The 22,839-nt window shown below is 33.5% G+C and overlaps 1 protein-coding gene and 1 long non-coding RNA gene across 5 annotated transcripts in view; one reads left to right on the top strand and one right to left on the bottom strand.

Annotated features, from left to right (window-relative positions):
* The window catches only part of LOC111381885, a 10,169-nt gene extending 6,835 nt beyond the window's left edge, over positions 1-3,334 (bottom strand). The window contains exon 1 of the long non-coding RNA XR_002700423.1: positions 2,896-3,334. This is a non-coding gene — a long non-coding RNA (uncharacterized LOC111381885). The remainder of the gene's footprint in view (positions 1-2,895) is intronic.
* A 7,464-nt stretch (positions 3,335-10,798) lies between these two features.
* LOC111381913 (RNA-binding protein 24-like) lies at positions 10,799-15,210 on the top strand. 4 transcript variants are annotated; one of them, XM_023005765.1, is made up of 6 exons: positions 10,799-11,196; positions 11,313-11,445; positions 11,807-11,918; positions 12,545-12,581; positions 13,894-14,173; positions 14,475-15,210. In XM_023005765.1, the coding sequence occupies exons 1-6, from the start codon at positions 11,020-11,022 to the stop codon at positions 14,498-14,500; spliced, it is 765 nt and encodes a 254-aa protein (XP_022861533.1). In that variant the 5' UTR covers positions 10,799-11,019; the 3' UTR covers positions 14,501-15,210. The 4 variants fall into 4 exon arrangements, with proteins under 4 accessions (XP_022861533.1, XP_022861530.1, XP_022861532.1 ...); XM_023005762.1 differs by having other exon boundaries at positions 11,801-11,918; positions 14,495-15,210; XM_023005764.1 differs by having other exon boundaries at positions 11,801-11,918.
* Positions 15,211-22,839: the final 7,629 nt, after the last annotated feature.

Below are 22,839 nucleotides of genomic sequence, written 5' to 3'. Positions count from 1 at the left end.
GGTGGGTGGGGTGGGGGGGGGGGGTGGGGGGGGGGGGGGGGGGGGGGGGAGAAAGGGTTACAGGCTTTGCCTTTGAGGAGGAATATGTTGAAATTCCTCCAATTGCCATTGACAATGATCAGGTTTCTATCCCTGATATTGTTCAAGAAGCAACTCTGGATCAAGACAATGTCATACCTCCCTCTCAAGATCAACAATTGTTCTAGAAGAACAAACTCTACAGTCTCAAGAACCAATGCCATTAAGAAGATCCACTAGAGAGAGGAGAAGTGCGGTTTCGAATGATTACATCGTATTTCTTCAAGAACATGAAGTTGACATTGGAATGGTGAAAGATGATCCAATCAACTTCCGTCAAGCCATGGAAAGTTCTAACTCTCAAAAGTGGCTCGATGCTATGAATGAAGAGATAAAGTCCATAAAGGACAATGACGTATGTGACCTCGTTCCATTGCCTGAAGGTGCGAAACTCATTGGTTGCAAATGGATATTTAAGACCAAGAGGGATTCAAAAGGTGATGTAGAGAGGTATAAGACTCGTCTTGTCGCAAAGGGTTTTACACAGAAAGAAGGCATCGATTATAAAGAGACTTTCTCTCCGATTTCTTCGAAAGACTCTTTCAGGACTATAATGACATTGGTAGCGCATTTCGATCTTGAGCTACATCAGATGGATGTTAAGATAGCGTTTCTCAATGGTGACATTGATGAAACAATTTATATGGTACAACTAGAAAACTTTGTATCGGACGATGCAAAGCAAATGGTTTGTAAATTAAAGAAATCCATCTATGGACTCAAACAGGCGTCTCGTCAATGGTATTACAAGTTTCATCAGGTGATCATCTCATTTGGTTTTGAGATGAATTTGGTTGATGATTATATATACCACAAGTTCAGTGGGAGCAAGTATATTTTTCTGATTTTATATGTCGATGACATATTGCTTGCCAGCAACGATATTGGTTTATTGCACGAAACAAAGAGATTTCTAGCAAAGAACTTTGAGATGAAAGATCTTGGTGATGCCTCTTTTGTATTAGGAATTTAGATACACCGAGATCGTTCTCGGGGTATTCTTGGATTATCACAAAAGAGTTATATCAAAAAGGTACTTAAAAGATATGGCATGCAAGATTGTAAACCATGTGACACCCCTGTGGCTAAAGGAGACAAGTTCAGCTTAAGTCAGTGTCCTAAAAATGACTTGAAAATTAAAAAAGTGTAGAAGATTCCTTATTCCTCAGCTATAGGGAGTCTGATGTATGCTCAGGTTTATACACGTCCGGATATAGCGTACATCGTTTGGATGCTAGGGAGATATTTAAGTAACCCGGGAATAGATCATTGAAAAGCAGCCAAACGGGTCATGCGGTATTTACAGAGAATAAAAGACTATATGCTCACATACAGGAGATCGGATCGGTTGGTGATCATCGGTTATTCTGATTCCGATTTCGCGGGATGCCAAGATAGTAGCAAATCCACTTCAGGCTATATTTACTTGCTTACTGGAGGTGCTATTTCCTGGAAGAGTGCTAAGCAGACACTCATAGCTACTTCCACCATGGCAGCGGAGTTTATAGCGTGTTATTAGGCATCAAATCATGGAATATGGCTACGTAATTTTGTCATTGGGCTGCGTATTGTGGACAATATAGAAAGACTACTTAAAATATTTTGTGACAATAAATCAGCAGTGTTGTATTCCAACAACAACAGGAGCTCGACAAAGTCAAAACACATAGAGATCAAGTTCCTTGCTGTTAAAGAAAGAGTTCAGAGTGGACAGGTGTCAATAGAGCATATTGGGACAAACTCCATGGTTGCGGATCCACTTACTAAGGGATTGATACCCAAGATCTTTCATGAGCACACTGTGCATATGGGTGTAATGTCTCTTGAGGATATCTAGTTTCAATGGGAGTTTGTATTTTTTGCTTTTCATATTGGACACATGTACTGTTATTTTGGATACGGTTTAAAATCAAAGTTATTTTCAGTTATAAAGTTATTTGGTTAATTATCTCTGAACTTGTTTAAAATGATCTCACTAAGGTATTAAGGTGGATCAGTTGGAAATAGGCATGTTACAGATCACATTACATGTAATTTTCATGCTACACATCCATGCTTGATCCATGTCATTCGGTTATATTGATATACGTGACCATTGATGGGTTTAGCTACGTGAAAGTAGCGAAAGTCGCTTTGATCCTATGTTGATATGATTGATGGACGTGATTGTTTGGGGATACATTCGGTAATGATAACAAAATTTTGAGTACTCATAAGGTTATGTTTAATAGACAATTATAAGGTGACACATATAGCCCAAGTGGGAGATTGTAAGGATTTTTAACTAAAGATGAGCTTGTATGTGTAAATAATTGTGTGTTAAATTATAGGCTATCGAATTCGGTTGAGCCCAATTAAAGTGATCTAATAAGGTTTCGATTTTGGAATTTAATGTATCCAATTAAAGTATGTGTTTACATATGTGTAGAGACTGAGTTCAAGTCCTAATTTTATGATGGACCGAATTAAGTCCCTATATAAATAGGTTATGGTCCCCAGATCACACGCACGTATTATTCATTCTCTACTGCATCCCATTATAGAGCGTAAAAGGAGACTGCGTGTAGATTTGGAAGATTATACCGCGAAATTCATATTGTATTAACCATGTCTGATTCAGGTACGCTTCTGCTTTAATTCTTGTATTTCTTGATGATTTAACATGAAAGATTCGGTAATTTAAAACACAAAATTATACAACATATTATTCTTCCGCGATTCATTAACCATTGTTATACGCCCGGAAAAAGATTGAACGACTTTTAAACAGAAGGGTACTTGTATTCGAAATCGACACAATGGGGAGGTGGAGAATACCTATGAGCGCGAGACAACACTTTTTAAGGAACTAGTCAAATCAGGATGTTTGATTGTACTCAAAGAAAGACGAGTTGATAGATAGAGTGAAATTGTGGACATATGCATGTGGTGTGAATGACAAGTCCAGTCCACATGTGCCATCTGACTGACTTTGTGATCAAAACTCTTAAAAGCAGCAAGCTGGAGACAGCTCAAACCATAACAACCCACATGAAGATTACTATTCTTTTTTCAAAAAAGCTGTGGCATTTCATTCCTGCCCCTAAATTAAAGATGACTCCCTTCCTAGCTTTGATTCATTATCATCATCAAATCGTCAAGTCGATTTATCACCAATTCGCATTAACACGATCCAAAGAGTCTATCACAAAGCGGATTGCTTGCCCATTCGCCTTCAGGTGTGATTCAAAGAAGCCATGGTAATGCGAATAAAAGTATTGATTTATATCCACAATTATTGACATATAAATTGAAAAAGAAGGTAGAGATAAAGAGAGAGTTGGCAGACAGATAGGATTGGATTGCTGTACAACTAACCTGCCTTTGTCCATTGCATAGTTTAGTATTTATAATAAACATGATAACGAGAATGGTTCTAATTTGTTATAAGTATTTTATACATAATTATCGGATCAAAGTATTGAGTCAATGGGTCACTAGTCTAACTAGCTCGTCGTAATTATAAATTTCAATAAATTATTGAAGTAAAATAAATTATTATATTGCATTTTTAAATAACGTTATATAATACATATCATACTTTCATCCCCTCCCTAAATGAAATGAAATATTAAATAGTATATTTTTAATTTAGAAAAATTATTTGATTCCTCCATTTTTTGTTTCTTGTTAAAAGTATATTATTTGCTCATTGATCGATCCGGTACAAAATTCGATTTTCATTGCGATGCTCTCTTAGGAGAAATTATTTTTTGCGTTAAATCGATTGCAATTTCTACAAAAACTCACCTTGACCGCCTCACTCGTTTTCTATTTTCGGTTGGATCGATCCATCCAAATTTATTAAATAAATATGACTTATATGTGAATGAATAATTTATCTAATTTCCCTTTTGACACTGATATAATATAATTTAATCTATAGTAAGAAGAAAGGGTAATATTTTCCTATGTAGACACTAAGTGGTCCCATTCATTATGAACATTTGTACGTTGATAAATCAATACCAAATGGCGATTGACAAAACATAATAATCATAATCATAAGTTGATTATATTGTTATTGCAATTTTTATTTTATACACTACATTTTAATTGCAGTTAATCTTATCAATCTTTATACATTATAGCAATTAATTCTTAACTTTTTCTTTCGAATTTTTCTCTTCAACATTTCATTAATCAGTACATATCGTCCTTAATGATGATTTATGTCAAAATATTTTAGTTTCATGCTTTGAAACGATGGAAAAATATTTTCTGTACTTTTGGACGTACATATATTATTAAAGCCTTGTTTGATGGGGGATTTAAATAAGATTTTTAGTAGACTTTAATAAAAGTTGATTAAATGTGTGATTGAAAAGTTGTGGAACCCATAAAATATGTGATTAAAATTAATTACTAACTTTGATTTAAATTAAAATCTAAATTTTAATTTCTACCTAACAAGGGCTAAATACAAAATCTATTAACTAATAAAAAGTTTAATAATAAGAATGACATGGAAAATTAGTTAGGGACCTAAGTGCTATAATGAGGAAAGATTAGGAAACCTAAGTGTAATTAAAATGTGGTGCGAAAAATAAAATTGTGGTGTGAATATAATTACCCTAATCATAATCATAATATATTAGATATAACATCAATTCTTTTTTTTTTTTTAATGATTTTAGTCAAAATATAATTCAATTATTTTAGTAATATTTTACTTTTCTTTTTCAATACGTGTTTAATTTATTTAATAATTTAAATAATATTATCGTGAATTATTTTATCATCTATTTAGTTATCATAAATATATACATTTGACAGATTCATCTAACTTGATTGGATAGTAAATAATTCAATTATTTTAATAATATATTATTTTTTGTTTTTCAATATGTATTTTTTTAGTCATTTGAACAATATTATCATGAATTATTTTGTTGACTATTTAGTTATCATCAATGTACATTTGGGAGATTGATTTTGCTTGATCGGATAATATATTAAATTCAATTTTTTATTATTTATATATATATTTTTAACAAAAGATGGTCCTCTGAGAGTTTCAATTAATGTAAAGATGCAAGGAAGGTAAATGGGGGGAAATAATGCATATCTATAATAATTAATTCCAATTGATATGTTCAATGCATATTAAGTGAAGACGAAGACAAGTGTAATATACGTTGCATGTTAAGTTCAAATCAAAAGGGTAAATGGAGGGACGATTCTAATTAATTTCCTCAACTATTTAAATTGTTTTCACAAATTGGTTGTTGATTTTCTACTTCCTCTTATGGGAGACTTATCTAGATTGTAGGGTCCTCGACTCTTTCTGTGGTGGTTTTATTCTTCAGCCTCATCAGCATTCTAAATTGGATGCTTCTTGGATTATGACATTGAACAAAGGATTTCTCATAGGATTCTATATCCACAGAATTGATTTTCTACCATGGTCGGTAGGATAATAATTGTTCATCGTTGATGTGGTGTTGCCACATTAACGATCAAGCCATATTTTTTTTCGACATTTCAAAAGAAAATAAGATTTGCCCCTTTGAGTGGCATCGCCACGTCACCTAGTGCGCAATATAAGTGGGTAGGAGTTCATTTCTATCTACATCCAATTGGTTATTTTCTATCGTCACATCTTTCGACATCATTTAATGTCTAGAGACACAATGCTGAAGGTGAGGGTACAATAGTAAAGATATGTGAGAGAGTTCATGAAATCAGGATGTTTGATCGTACTTAAAAGAAAGATGAGCTGATAGATAGAGCAACAATGTGGAGGACATATGCATGTGGTGTGAATTACAAGTCCAGTCTGTACAAATAGGAGAAGATTCTGAATGACTTAGTGTACAAAACTCTTAAAAGCTGCAAGTTGGAGACAGCTCAAACCATCACAACCCACATGAAGATTACTATTCCTTTTTCAAGGACTGGTCCTGAAATGTTACTTGTTTTCACTTGTAACAGGATCGAATACTCCACACTAAAGATTATATTGTTCAGTGATATCGAGTACTGTACACCAGAAATTCTATCCGAAGAACATAGTTAATCGTGGAGAAAATTGTAGATGGTCATGCTATATATATAATCGGGGTTAACAACCTTGGTAGACAACCACACACATGGTCGGGGATCCACGATGAATAAAAAAATCGTGAGCCCCCCTCCCATGAGAAGATTGTTAATCGGGGTTGTCAATTCTGATTGTACAACTAGCAAAATTCTTATTATTATTATAACCACAGTGGACATATAAATTGAAAAAATGGTTGGTAATGAGATAAGGAAGAGTTGTTAAACAGATAGGATTGGATTGCTGTTCAACTAACCTAACTTTGTCTATTGCATAGTTTAGTATGTATAACATACATAAGGAGAATGAATGTTTCTATCTAATCAAAGTTTTCTAACTTGTTATAAGCATTTTATTCATAACTATCGGATCAATGACCTGATCAAAGTAATGAGTCAATGAATCACTACTCTAACTAGCTCATCGTAATTATAAATTTAAATAATTTATTATATTCTATTTTTCAAAGTTAAATGTAAAAATATTAAATAGTTTATTTTTAATTTAGAAAAAAATATACGATTCTTCCATCTTTTCTTGTTAAAAGTATATTATTTGCTCACTGATCGATCCTAGACAAAATTCGATTTCCACTGCAATGCAATTATGCAATGCTCTCTTAGGAAATATTATTTTTTGCATTGAGTCGATTTCAATTTCTACCAAAAATCATCTAGCACACCTCTTGGACCGACCGACCCAAATTTCGTAATAAATATGACTTTCTATGGGAATGAATTTCTCTAATCTATCTAGGAATATGATGGTTGTACACCGAGCTTGACGTACAGTTTCCTCACAAAAGAGGGGGGCCCGCATCCAATAAGAAAATTGCCGACGGCCCGTTGTGAGGGGGCTGTATACGAGTAGCAAAACCCATCTATCTAATCTAATGTAATATAATCTATATAGTAAGAAGAAATAGTAATATTCTTTTTTTTTTTTTTGATATCCAGGCATCTACCTTATAGTGACTAAATCCTGGAGTTTACACCTTGGCCTCTCAAACTGCAGATAGGTTAAATCGCAGGTTGTGCCCCAAACTGACTAGTGCTTAAGAGCCCCCCAACTGATCTGTCAAAGTGTCAATCAAATCGTTTTCCATCTTTGCACCTTACCTTCCAGTAGAGCTCCTGCCTTCCAGGATAAATCCTACATTCTATGAGAATATCTGCCTTTCAAGAATCTTCCAGGAATCGAACTCACAACCTCTGATCTGACAGCCTTGAAGCGCCCTCATCTTTGCCAGTTAGGATATGCCCTGGGGGGCGAAATGGTAATATTCTTTTGTTTAGACACTGAGAGGTCCCATTCATTATGAATATTTGTAATTGTACGTTGATAAATCAATACCAAACGGCGATTGACAAAACACCATAATCATGTTATATGCACCACAACTAAGCTAAACTAAACCAATAAGCCCTATGCTCATAGTTAGCGCGTCCGCTTCACCTTCCTATTAATCTTCCCCTTTTTCATATCACTATAATCAATTAAGCATAAATATTCTTTAAATGATGAATGATGACATTCTATCTTCGCAATTACTTAATGTGAGTTTCGAAATTCCTACAAACCTTATCAATCAATTAAACAAAGATTGTAATAAAATGATTTAGCTAGTTGATGATAAACATGTTTATGAAATATGTAAAAGTAATATTTGAATATGCATGAATGTTAATTAATTTATAATTAATATAAGAGAATATGTGCATGACAATGAATATTAATTATTTATTTAATTTTCAATTAAATAAAATTAGATGTTAATTAGTATACATGTACGTGAATAATGAAATGCATTCTTGAATGTGAGATTCTATTAACTTATAATTAGAATTAACATCACGAAGTGCATCAAAAAATATTAATATTAATTAAATGAATGCTAATGTTAATTAATTGAGAATTAATAATAGTAAATTCATACATTAATGTAAAGCGCACTGTTGAAATGAATCTATCAAATGTACATATACATTGATGGTAGCAAAATGATTACATAAATTAAATAATATTACAAACGAAAAGTAGGTATTATTGAAACAATTGAATTATAATAGAACTAGAAGCACCCAAAAAAATGTTTTATAAGTACTGTAAATGTAATATTTGAATATGCATAAATATTAATTAATATATAATTAATATCAGAAAATATATGCTCGACAAATGTTGGTTAGTCGACCCCTCCTGCTTATTGATTAGGGAGGGCACATCTCTCTTGGCTGCTAGCTAGACCCGGGTCATTTATTTAATTTTCAATTAAGTAAAACTAAATGTTAATTAGCACAAATGGATGTGAATAATGAAATGCATTTTTAGTGTGAAATTCTAATTAACTTCTAATTAAAAATAATAATACTGAAATGCATAAATGAAGATAAATATTAATTAAATGAATTTGAATGTTAACTAATTTAGAATTAATAATGGAAAATTCATACATTAATTAAATCACGCAAGGAAATGAATTTGTCAAATGTATGTAGTAATGGCAAAATAAATTAAATAATATTGGAAAACGAAAAGTACGATATTATTGAAATAATTGAATTATGGTAAGGCTAGAATTGTCCAAAAAATGATTCTCACTTAACCTAATATCTGATATATTATAGACAAATGAAACACATACATTTTTTAAGGTATAAATACAAAAATACCAATAAGTTTGCCGGCTTTATATAGGTTCGCCTTGTATCATCTTGCTGCAAGAATTTTTTAGGAAAAAATCAGCAGTTAATGAAAATAAGCACATAAGAGCTAAAAAAAAAAAAAAAAAAAAAAAAAAAATTGTAATTGCCATTAAAAAATTATACAAATTTTATCATAGAAATCTTTCTAATGACAAGTCAAAAGAAACGAAGTATTGATGTAAAATTAACTCGTGCATTGATTCAAAAAAATAAAAAAAAAAAAAAAAGAATTACATAATTTTTTCGAAGTTCTAAAATGCATAATGCATGACAATTCGTTACCGTCGAGCAGTGGCGGACGCAGACATTTGGAATTAGTGGGACAAAATTAAATTTATTAAAAAGTTACAAAAAAATTTATGTATTCTACAAAAACACATACACATGATCACTATCATAGATTCACAAATCTCATATATATGATAAATAACAATTCTCAAAGAATCTCAAATAATCTCACATTTATGATAAATAAATTTTTTTAAAGAATTTTCAAATTAAATATCACAAATGGTAAACTAATTTCAACCCACTCTCTCAATTGTTCGGTCATTATTGGAACTCTATTTTACTAAAAAAACCCAACTATCATTATTACCCAATTCTAATTTTTGGTTCTTTGAAAAAAAGAAAAAAAGAAAAAAAAAAGACTTGAAGCTGGTGGGTCAAGTGACCCACTAGGACCTTTGTAGGTCCGCCAATGCCGTCAAGTATCAAGCATTATAGGCATATGCATGTCCATCAAAGCATATGCTTAATTATGCAATTTTAAAATTTTAATAATATTTTAAATATTCATAACTAATAAATAAATAAAATGATGAAATATTTGAACTTTATACACATTTTTTAATTTTTCAAGAAAAACATATTGCTTAAAATTATAAATACTACAATGAGTGGTAATCAATTCGTAGCTTAAAAAATCCTAAATCTTGTTTAACTTTTTATCGATTCCAATCCAATTTCCTTTTCTTAATCAAAGTCATCTTTCACATCATATGATGTAAAATTGTTTTCATTGGATTCCCTTATTTCAACTCGATAATTTCTATTATATCTTGTAGAGGGTAATATATCATTTTCAACCTTCTTCTCCTCGTGATCAAAACCATTAACAATTCAATATTATTCATGACTAAAATCACTTACTAGTAAAACTAGAGAAAGATCGAAGAAGGAGACTTGAGCTCGGCATAGTTAATTTGCAACTCTACGAAAAATTTCTTTTGATTTTTTTAAACGTTAAAATCTTATAGATTACTATATATAATTCATAGATTTGGATAATTTAGGCTAATTTGATATTTGTTGGGCTCAATTTGCTTCTTTTAAGTTATAAAGATGGGCTGGACTTTCCAATTTTGACACAATTTTTTTTTTAATACAAATGCATGCTCATTTTGATGTTTAAGAGTGTATATCTGGTCAAAAAAATGGTTCGACCGCATTATCACACTCATATTCCATATGAAAGGCTTTCCAAAAAAATGTCGAATATATGCGAGCATTTTAGAACACTAATTTTTCATAAGATAATAATAAATTGGGCTTTATATCTAGGCCAACCAAGCTCTAAATCTGCCCCGAGTTAGTGCCTTTTTTGGTTAATTTAGAAAAGCGAATCGAGATGGATTATTTATAACTACTGACTCTTGTTTGGTGGTGATTATAATCAAAAGTTGATAAAAAATATTTGATTGAAAAATTATGAATTTCATGCAATATATGGTTAAAATTAATTATTGACTTTGATTTAGATTAAAATATAAATTTTAATAAAATATGGCATAATTATCTCCTTGTCTTTTTATTTATTTATTTTTTGGCTTTTAATTAAAAAATGTGATATTCTTAAATTGAATGAAAGAGGAGGGAATGGTAGAAGCGCGTGAAGAAAAAGATGGATGTATATAATTCATTCATTCATCTTTTTCTACCTTTTGCTTTCTCAGTCGCCTTCCCTCTCATTTCTTCTTCTTTTTCCCTCGCAGCAGCCGCAGGGATCTCTGACCTAATTGTCCCCTCCTCCTCCTGTTCTTCTTCTTCTCCTCCTCACCTAATTGTACCTCCTCATTCAAGAGCCTCTTCAAAATCTCCAGCCGGAATAATCTTTGATCCGATCTGTATAATATAGGAAGAATTAGATTGAAGATGAACAATCCTCCAGGACAATTCGGAGACACGACTTACACTAAAGTTTTTGTTGGTGGATTGGCATGGGAGACCCAAAAGGACACCATGAAGAAATACTTCGAACAGTTTGGCGAGATCTTGGAAGCTGTTGTCATCACTGACAAAGCTACTGGAAGATCCAAGGGCTATGGATTTGTATGTCTTTGATTTAGAGTAGATCTGTTAATTAAGTTAATGTAATTTAGATCGATCGATTGATTAGTTAATTAATTGAATGAGGGTTGTCATTTCTTCACTTGTGAAATATATAGGTAACTTTTCGTGAAGCCGAATCAGCGATGAGAGCTTGCGTTGATGCTAGTCCAGTGATCGATGGAAGGAGAGCTAATTGTAATCTGGCTTCCATGGGTGTTCAAAGATCCAAGCCTTCCACACCAAAGCAAGGTCAGTATATATTTTATGATATTACTTTTTACTAATCATATGTTTAGCTCTAAAAAGTTACTTATAAGTAAACTAATTCATGTATTCACTAGATCAGATCAAGATTGATAGCTGATCTGATCTGCTAAGCAAGCTCATTAACATCTGGAGTATTTTACTCTTTACGGAAATTATCCAATTCATCAATGAATCAGTACGAGACGAGTACAGTCGAGTCGAGTCGAGTCCACTTAAGAATAATAATTGCTTTACAGCCACAAGTAGACAGCTCATTATGATGTGTGTGTTACACACACTTTTGCCTTTTTACTGTTTTGTGTGTGTATTTAAAAAATTAACACAATCTTTTTGACAGGAGCAGGAGGAGGAGGAAGGAATATGAGAATGATGGGGGCATTTCAAGGTGGAGGGTTTCAAGCAACAACTTTTCCACATTATGCCATCCAACAAGGAATTCCTTACAATGTTTATGGGTAATGTCTTTCTTCCTAAGGCTGCATTTGCACGTGCATTGCCCACACTCCGAACTCTTTAAACTAGGGTTTCTGTTCACGCATGCGGGCCTCTCTCTCTCTCTGCGCATGAAAAATATCAGAATGACACCTTCTTTCTATCATTATGCTTCCTCTCTTTCTCTCTCTTACCCACACATACTCAGTGACTGCATAATTACAACTAACTGTGCACAGATACAAGGCAGTAAAGAACCATTACTACGAATAAATAATGTTTCAAAAAGTGGTTCGAGTATAAACCCTGAAGAGGTAAAAGCCTCAAGAATCAATGCTGAAAAAACAAGAATTGGAGGTGACTGTCTGATTAATATGAATCCAATTGATCTAACTTTCCCATCTTTTGAATGAAATAACAAATACATGTAGCAGAAACTCACATTCTCATATCATTATACTCTCTCTCTTCATGAACAAGAACAACTCACAGTCATATGCAAACAAAAAATTAAGCTAAGTTCTTATCTGTCTTCACGTTTACATGAAATGATGGAATTAAAGCAATAGGGCATGAATTCTAATTTGGCATATAACGAATAATACTATTCTAAATTCTAATTTTCTCTCTTTTTTTGGCAAAACGTCAGGTACCCTCCGTACTCGGCTGAATATGCATATCCTACGGTTTGTCAAAGCTCTCCTTTAATTTCTTTTGAGGAAAATTTGAATTAAAATCATGCTGAAGTAGTCATTTATGCCATATATCGAAACTGAAAACCCTAAGATTTTGAGAAGACTTTAAAAACGTTTGTAGTTTACTTCAATGACACGCAAGTTAGTATCCAAAATGGAATTTCGGCTTAGCTTATAAGTAAATCAAATTTATAAATTAGTTTCGAAAGAAAAATATGTTTATGTTTATTAGCAACTTTTCTTTCTTACTCATAAATGAAAGATTACTTTTTAGGCAGCAAAGTAAGAGCATATTCAAAAGATTTTTTTATTCATAAAAGAGTATCTTATGTATTGTAGAGAGTCAATAATTTTATTTACTCCAACAATATTCTCTATTTTGACCTTTTATTTTGCTCTTCTTTGAAAAGCATTTATTGATTTCTCCTCTTATTTTAATTAAACATAATGTTTTGTATGCCAATGACCAATTAATTTAAATGTGATCTATATAGTTTAAGAAATAGAGTATTAAAATTTGTGACTTATTAAATGCAATCATTGTATATTAATAATAGAGAGTAAGTTTGAATCTTTAAATTTGGAGAGCCAAATGGGCTCTTTATTTTAAAAAGTTAAAATAAAGAGTTTTTGGAGCTTATTTTTAAACATTAGCTTTTTAAAATAAAGAGTATTAGTAGTTAGAAAGTCTCTCTGGAGATGCTTTAATGCTAGTGTTAAAATGAGCAGCTTATTATTCCAACTTACCACTAAAATGGCTAACATATCAGTTCAGCAAAACCGGAAGCACATAAATTGTTTGAATATTAGAGATATGATCCTTTATGTGAAAATGTCAGTTACAAATCAAAGAAATGAAAAAAGAAGCATATGTGTATGATCAGCTCTAACTGCTAATTCATTTGATGAATCGACGCACAGGATAATTGTTTTAACATTTATCCTGACTCCTAAAATGCCAATATAAGATCCTTTTGGTTGAAATGCTTGGCTGTGCTAGTTATTTTGCTAACAAGAATTTCGGAATTACTTTTTTACTAAGAGAATGTACTTTATTATGAAATGATTCAAAACTTACTTTTCGGAAAAGTGACTTTAAACAGAGTCAAACTTCTCCAGTTATTGTGTATGTCCACTCATTTCTTTTGTTTCTTCCTTTGTTAGGAGAAATGTCTTTTAAGATCATTATCGAAATTTATTCTAATGTAACTTAAATGGAATGTATAACAGACAGTAATATACCTTAATGCTAGCATTAATGAGGGGAATGCAATAGGTTCACAATTTTTTTCCCTTTGTTTAGAGCTACTATGGTTTGTATGGAGGATCCACTGGTCAGTATCCTATGTATGGAGGAGGAGCTGGAGGAATGTTATCGGCTGCTGCGACTTCCTATTATCCTTATCTGAACCTCGGAGAGGGAAGCGGTGGAGGAGCAACAAGCGGCTACTCAACTACTCAAGGTTACGGTTTTCAGTATCCAAACCACCTCCTTCACTACTCAGCAATCAACTCGACCGGGGTTTATCCACAGCATTATGGTACCCCAATGTCCCTTGCGCCTGCTACTCCGTTGCAATCAGGTTTGTACATATATATAGCCCCTCCTTAGTACTGATTAAAATCTGGATTTTAATCTAAGTCATTTTAATTTAAGTCAAAGTCAAAATTTCATTTAAACCACATTTTTTTTTATGTATTTTACAACTTTTCAACCACACGTTTTATCAACTTCCATCAACCACACATTTCAATCACTAGCATCTTATTAGTTTCTACACCATAGATATACTAGTTAATTTTTAAATAAGAGTAACATAGTATCTTCACAAATCGATTAGTCTTCTAAATTTCTTGTGGAGGAAGTACTAATATCTTTGACAGTTTGTTTTGCTGTTCCACAGGCGTGAACATGGCTTTGCCCGCACCAATTCCTCATCGTTAATGAAGAAATTCATGTTGGTGATCAATCAAGAGAGACACATTCCCATCTACTTCATCAGAAGCTTCTGAAATGCCTTTAGCCTAACCATGGTTCTGTTTCTCTTTCTCCCCCTCGTGGAAGCCGATGCGCGTGGCATTCGGGCATTACCACACATGGATGCCCCCCATAGGGGCTCAATCAAAATTCGGTCTCTTGGTGGGAAAGGTTCCTACAAGAGAACCAAAGCTTGCATTTGCATCTCATTCCCAACTCATCAAGCCATGTGAAGGGCTGATAAGTTGGTTAAAATATGTCTTAGTTTAGCCTTGGAGAGGCTAAGGCTAAGCAATATGTACATCCATTCTGAAAATTAAGCCGCTGGAAGGCTAACCAAAACATCCTTTAAATCAACTTTGTTGAGTATTGTAAATTTGAAAACGCTCAAAATCTTAGACTTTCAAATTACTAATCCCTCCAATATTTTCTAAGCATAGCTATACAAACTTGAATATGTAGTGGCAGATTAGGGAAAATGGGGCATTGGACGCCTCAAGTTTTTGTTCGCATAAGGATTTTAAAACTCTTTTTTTACCAATGTTACATTTTCTTCGAAAAAACAGATCATCTCTCCTTAGGGTAAGGGTGATGGTACTGACTGACTCTTTGCTGTTTTTCTTCTTTGTATATTCGTTGAAGGGCTAAACTTTTGGAGTTGTTGCCCCTGCTGTAACTTACACCAAGACTAGATTAGGAGGGATAGTTTTGAAAAAAAGAGGACAATTGCATTGCACCCACATTGCGACAAAAATGAAAAAAGTTTATGTCCATTTACACTACGATCGAAAGTTTTGGATAAAAACACGTAGTTTGAGCAAAGTTTTGAACCATTTGCATCAGTTTCACTTATAAATTCATAGAACATCGCATCAATCTCCATTACCCACTGACAAAGTACTAATTCAGCGTACAAATTTTTTAAACTCATTTTTTCAAAATTAACTTGTAACTAAACATACTTTTAGCATCTGTTTGAGCCTTTTTTTTCTTCCTTTTTTTTTTCATTATTTTTTTTATAGTATTCATTTTCACTCAAACATTCTTCATTTAAATAATATTACATGCAAATAAAAAAAAATCTTCATTTTTTAACCATACATTTTACATAAATTTACTATCGACCGAGCTCTATGTACAGGAGCTCGGTTCACAGGGACTGTACAGGCCCCCTCACTGTAGGGGGTCTGATCCAACAGCAATTAAAAAAAAAAAAAGGTGGGGCCTGCCCCCACCTCCTCTCTCACCTAGTAGGGGCCTATGAAGCAGGCCCCAATACTTCCATCCTTTTCCTTCCATAATATCGTCACGGTAGATGCCAATAATGGGAGAAAGCATTGATGCGTAAAAACTTTATATAATTAAGTTAAGAAACAAAAAATACAAGAAGAAAAAAATTTCAAAATAAAAATAATTAATCCTATGATTGAATTTCCTTTTAAATTGCTAAGCCTTCGCTTGGTAGCGATTTTTTACCCCAAAAAATTGATTTGTTGACCGTTATTTCATTATTCTGGTCGTCATTTTTGATTTCTTTACTCACAGGTAGAACCTAAAAATTCAACTTTGATAATCACTACCGAACACGCCCTAAATAAATTAGTAGAAATAAATGGTGAATGAATGGATAATAATTTGTGGATTCCTACAATTGCTATATATATACATATATATATGCACACACACACACATTTTTTATTTTTTGAGAAAAATGATTTTTGAAATAGTAATTTTTTTTAATAATGAGTGATTAAAAAATAGAATAAAGGTTTCAGGTTGTGTATAAATATTTTATTATGTGAATGTATAGTTGAAAATGATTAAAAAAAAAAAAAGGAGTTTTGATTTAGTGGATGCCAAAAAGGGCCCAAAATATTTAGTTAAAATTTAAAACTTTGAAAAGTAAACTAAAATGAAAACCCAAACAAAAGCTCACTTGTCCTTTTCACATAAATAAAAGCCCCACGGTCCCACCTTGACCCACTGCAAGCTGGAGACCGACCGCCAGCCAGCACTGGTTGGCAACAAATCATATTAAATGGTTTTTGCCTATCAACCGCACAACCAACAGACTCAATTAAATCGAGATTTTACTCTACTCAAATGAGACGGATTAGTCATAATCCAAACCAGCTCAGAAAAGGAGTTTGTGTTTTAAAAAACGCATCCAGTTGCAAGGTGCAGATGACAACAAGCACGAAATTAAACAATCAATTGCCAAGTTGAAAGTGGCGGATCCAACTTTGAATTTGGATACAGACTACAATACAAATATACATGGATTTATCATTTTAAAAAAAATTAAGAATAAAGTAGACATTTTCAATGGTGGACAGCCCGTGCTTGTATCCGTCCCTACAAGTTGACCGCTTAAGGCGTTTATAGGAGCGCTTTATTAAAATTTTCCCCCTATTTTTAAAAGCCTTTAGTTTTAAGTTTTTCCTTTGAAAATTGTACAATTGACTAATTATAAGAATTATTAAGTAAATATAATATTTTATATTTTTTAATGTTTAATATGAATTATTTTAATTTTTAAAATGATTAAAAATTTAAAGTAATATTAAAAATAAGAAAACGTGTTTTCACTACTAAATCTTGCCTAGACTCGTAAAGCTTAAAATTTGACTATTATACCTAATTACACTTTAAATTTTTTAGAACACTGAGGGAAGCAACCTTCAACAAGTTACAATTGAACCGATTTGGCATACATAATATAAAAAAGAAGAAAAAAATGCATAATGTTGCGTAAGTTTGGTGGAACATCATCAACTATATGAATGTACAGGCCACGGCTCCCTTTTCCTTTGTATGACACCAATAATCTACAATACTGTGCACCATTATTTCAAATATCACTGAGAATCACCAACTAATTTTCAAATTTCCCTAATCGACAATAAAGTCAATTCAGCAACAAGCTTGCAAGCAAGCTAACTCGATCCAAACGTTTCAATTCAATGCTAAAACAAGTCGAATAATAACCAAGATATCAGTCACACTGGGACTGTGACACGGCCTAGACTCCTACGGGAGGCAGCAATGGGGAATTTTTCGCAATGGGCGAAAGCCTGATTTATATTTGATATCCTTTTCAAACAGGGCCGGCCCTGACCCAAGGCTAACTAGGCAACCGCCTAGGGCCTCTGATTTTTTGGGGCCTCCGATTTTCTAGCCTCTGTTTCTGGTAATTAATTTTGTTCATTTTGATGGTGAGGTGGTATGATGAGTATTGGAGTTCTTTGTGTGGAAGTGGGATTAGCAAGTAGCACATTATGTTCATAGAGAAGAGCATAGAGTCGAGAGGCTGTTAGTTGTGTAGACGGCTGGAAGAGGGAGGGCAGTCACCGAATGCCATTGTTGCAACAAGAATTGGAGGCTAAAGATGTTGAAGACAAGCCATTGTTGGGCCTAAAAAAGAATTTTTTTTTTTTTTTGGACTTCTTTTTTGTTTTTTTTTTTTAAATATTCCCATGATTTATAAATATTATTCATAGCCCGTATAGGCTAATATCTCTTAAGAATTGCATCCGGTTATGACAACCTCATTAATTTTGTTCTTACTAATGATTTATGACAACTTCATTAATTTTGTTTTGTTTTTGTGTTGTGTGGTGTGGATGTATACTGAGCATCTACGTGCTTTTAGGCTTATTAATTCTATCTCTAGATCTGTGTATTTGTAGGTTGTAATTGTGCAAATTTGACAACTTTTGATTTCTGTGTATTTGTCGTGTGTGTCTTTCTTCTTCTTCTACCTTCTTTTTTCTTTCTTTCTTTATATTTTTTTCTCCTTTTTTGTGTTTTGAATTAAACACAACCTAGTTCATAAATGGTTTAATTTATGTTTAACATGTTATTTATGTTTAATTTTCATAAACATCCTCCATACTTTGACATCTCCTTTTAGAGTTGTAGATTCGTTCACTCTATTGGGTGACCTTTTTGGTGAATGATAAAGAGACCAATGTTTTACATTCCAGCGATAAAAAATTGGATTAAGAACTTACGAAGTTAAAATTTTAGCAAACTAACTGTGGTGAGTAAATTTTCATGGAGAAGTTATTAAAATTCCATCTATACTTTACTTTTTTAGCAAACTAACACCCTATGTATCCATTTTTAAGTAGTGGTCCTTTTGTAAAAAAATTATTTTTAACAGGATATTCATTTTTAAAGTAGTACTACGTTCATAAAAAATTATGCTCAAAGGCCTCATAATAACTGGTTGCTTGCGGCCTCACAATTCTCAGGGCCGGCCCTGTTTTCAAATATACAAAATTGGAAAAAGTTTATAAAGAACCTTTGTCATTGGAAGGTAAACGAAAAGTGTGCTCAGAAAGTGATGCAGGGCGAATTAAAAAATAGAAAGAAAAAGCAAGAAAGGTGGGAGAATCGGAGAGAATGGGGGAAGAAACCGGAGAAGAAGCAGAAATTCATGGGGAGAGGGAGAGGAAGGAGAAGCCATTGACAACAAACCACTAAAATATTCTTCAATTCATCAAAACTAATGAAATTATATTGCAATTATGTTTAAATAGTAAAGACTAAAACCTTAAGTAGAATGGACTTGGGCCAACACAAGCCCAATTACATAAATAAAATTTAAAACATAAATAAAGTCCAAGTAAAAATAAATAAAAAGTAGATGTCCTCATCAACTCTTCCGGGTGGGAGAAAAACTCAACCCTGTCGAGTTGATAGATAGTATAGACTACAGTCAATCTGATACTCCAAATGCGTCAAGTCAAGCCATGGGGGACAATCTTTCTGACGAACCAAGTAATCCATGATTGATAGTACTGAAAACTATAGCTTATTCCCAAGAATATGATCTGACCAAGGGGGTGATCTTTCCTTCTAACCAAGTACTGATACTGGACTCCAAATAACCAATACTCATGCACCTCATCTTCAAGATTTTCACATGATTGTATACAATGAGAAGCATAAGAAGCATGCCGATCTACCCAACAAACAAAGAAGTACTGAATCTTGCCATCATTGGTCAATACAACACGTTCATCTAAAATAACATCAATTTTATCTTTGTGTGCTATGATAGATGATATTGAAGTAGAAATATCAACATAGTCAAGTTGGAGGTCCATAAAGCCAAGTAGAAATAGATCATCAAAGGAAGTAACATGGTGTTTGTAAGTAATGAAGTCCTCAATATTTAAAACATAGTGGTAGCCAAAATGTGATGAAAGGGCAATGACATGTGCATTTGAACCAACATGCTTTAAAATTTTTAAAGGACCAGTACTACAGGCTTGCAATATAACATAATTCCCAATATTAAATTCAAAAATTCTCTTATGCAAATCAACTTGAAGTTTATATAATGCATTACTTGCTTCAAATTGTTTATTGATCTCAATATGCAAGTCATGAAGATGACATACAAATACCTCAGCTGACGCAGACATACTAGTATGTGGGGACAGTGGAATAAGGTCTAAAGGTTTCCTAGACTTATAACCATGAATAACTTTGATGGAATTTGTACCGATAAACGGATGTACAAAATTGTTATATGCAATTTGAATTGTTGGGAGGATCAAATCCCAATTCTCAAGATTTTCCTTGAAAAAGACATGATTACACAAATCATCCATACCTTTAAGTTGGAAAAGAGTATGACACACAACATTCAACTGAGAGATATCGGGAACAAGGGGTACAACCCCTAGATTCATAGAAAAAGTCTTGATACTACAGAAGGAAGTGTCCTCAATATCATTCAAGTCATCACATTCTTCAAATTTAGATTCATAGATTTGATCTTTTAACAACTCTTCTATTACATACTTTCGTTCTTCTATGACTAAGGCTCGGTTAGGACATTTGGAAGAGATATGACCAAAGTCCTTACAGCTGATGCATAGCAGGTGAGATGAAGTCCCTGGAGTTTCAAAAATTTTACCCTTATTTTCCAAGATTTGAGGAACATTAGACGAGGGAGGTCCTAGAAAAGACTTAACAGGAGGAGGTGGAGCTAATGAGGTGGAAGAATGGTTGTCAATACGCATTCTATAAGGAGAAAAGGGCCTTGGACTATCACGACCTTTACACTTATTTTTCCAAATGTGAGGAACACTAGACGGGAAAGGCTCTATGACAAACTCACGTTGAGGTGGCGCTAATGACATGGGAGAACGATTGTGGTCGCCCTTTTCATATGGAGTATTAATAAGTAACTCGTAGTCCCGAGCTGAAGAGTAATGCCTCAAAAGAAAAGCTCACGCCTAAGTTCATCTCTTAGACCTTGTATAAACTTACTTAAAGTTAGGGCCTCATCCTCAATGACATGACATTTCACTTGAAAATCCTCAAATTGAACAATGTACTCAATTACTAGCTGATTCTCTTGTGTAAGAGTGTTCCATTGGGTAAAAATTTCATGATCTAAGCAACCATCGAAAGTAGGAGTATCTAAGTCAATGTCTCTAAAGAAACGCTCCTTACGACGAGGAAGAAAATGAGTACCATGATGACCATGGCCTTGTTCTCACTCACTCACGAACCTGATCCCTATTCCTACGATCATGTCGAAAGTATTTTTGATCACTTTGTCTACGATGATATTGTCTATTATGAGATGCTTTAGAATTAGTGTCAGTCAAATGAGGGGTCCACTTAAAATTGCTCAACTTAGCAGCTAGGTTCTTTCTCTCCTCACGAGTAACAGTTATATCTGATTGGACAATCGATAGGCTAGTGGCAAGTTGCACTAATTGTCTAGTGAGCGCATCAAATGGGGATGGATTCATGGTCAACGCATTGGAAATAGAGACGACAAGACGACCACTACACATCTACATGCAATATAATACCAGCGAAATGACGTGTAATGATGAGATCAATGAACAATAAATATAAGCAATGAAAAATAACATCTTGAACCATTTTTTTTTAAATCTTAAATTTGGGGATTAAATAGATCCAAAGCAAACTAATGCTACTCGTACATGTAAAATAACAAAGCAAGGGTCAACACAGTAGTCGAATTCTCCAATCACGTTGATAAGTGGGGAATAATAGGGTTTTGATGAAATCACCGGATTCAGTCACGTGACTTTAGGTACATTGTTAGAATAACAACATCACAAAAATTTAATTAATGCAATTTTAAATGAAGCAGTATTGTAAATCAATGACAAATATAAATCAAGCACTCCCTGTTGTTTAGTTGCAACGGTGGTGACCACGGAAGCTTAAATCTGATGGCGATGTACTTCAGGACCCAAAGAATCAGAACTGTGCCCAATTATGATTTCCTAGTTGGCACGTCTCCAGTGTAAAATTATAATGGAATACTCTTAAGCAGTCGAGTCGCTAAATGGAACACTAATCCTCAAGAGTTTTAACAAATTGCCCCAATGCAAATAATAGGCCAAATCCAATTTAACAAATGTCCCTGGCACTCTGAACTTAGAAGAGGTCCACCGACGTGAAAAATAAAGCGAAAACTGAACTCCGAATGGTAGGTGACAACTGGCGTGGCAGTGGATTGTTGGCGATTGGCAGTGAGGGCGATTGCGAAAAGTGTGGTGACTATGGGATACCGACGGGGAAGGAGGGGTTTAGGGCTTGGTTTGATTGAGTATTGTAGATGTGGGCTGGGTTAAGTGTTGTATATAATGGGCTAGGGTTATGGGCCGAGCAAATTTGGGACTGGTTATGGGTTGGATAGTGCTGGGCCGGTTGTGATAATATGTGATAAGTGGGTTGGATTTGGTGTTTATTGGGTTGAAAAGCGAGTGGATTGGCTAAATAGATGATGAGAGATGGGTTGTTTGTTAGTGGGCTTTGGGAGTAATTTGGGCCACTAAGTAATAGCCCAAGTGTTTTAATTAAAAAAATGAATGGACTAGGTTTTAGAGATTGAATATATGGGCTGAAGGGCTAAGTGGGCTTGAATGCTAGGATTTGGGATTTGTGGAACAACACCACAATTTTTATTTTATTTTATTTATGAGCAGTAGTAGCAGCAAAAAAAAAAAAAAAACGAGAATTTTTTTTTTTTTTTTGGCGTGAAAAATCTACCAGACACGACTGGCTACTTTTGCTATATATAAAATGACCAGAAAGTCTGCTGAAGCCAGTTCATGTACCACAAGGATTGAAATTATTGTCAAATAAATGGTCTTTTTAGTCTATAAAAGATGGTCTTGTGCCCATAACCGATATTAAGTAAACATCATAGTATCATGCGGCATATTAATTTGTTCTTGACAAGCTAATTGGGGTAGAAACCACGAC

The sequence above is a fragment of the Olea europaea genome, unplaced genomic scaffold (assembly GCF_002742605.1).
Source record: "Olea europaea var. sylvestris unplaced genomic scaffold, O_europaea_v1 scaffold239, whole genome shotgun sequence".
NCBI lineage: Eukaryota > Viridiplantae > Streptophyta > Magnoliopsida > Lamiales > Oleaceae > Olea > Olea europaea.
The sequence above is the reverse complement of the archived record's forward strand: the minus strand, read 5'-3'. Positions and strand labels throughout refer to the sequence as shown.

Excerpts from the sequence above, each read along its gene's own strand:
- LOC111381913 (XM_023005762.1), top strand. The coding sequence starts at position 11,020 with ATGAACAATCCTCCAGGACAATTCGGAGACACGACTTACACTAAAGTT. Across the intron at positions 11,197-11,312 it reads GATCCAAGGGCTATGGATTT|GTAACTTTTCGTGAAGCCGA; the intron begins GTATGTCTTTGA and ends TGAAATATATAG. Across the intron at positions 11,919-12,544 it reads ATTCCTTACAATGTTTATGG|GTACCCTCCGTACTCGGCTG; the intron begins GTAATGTCTTTC and ends GCAAAACGTCAG.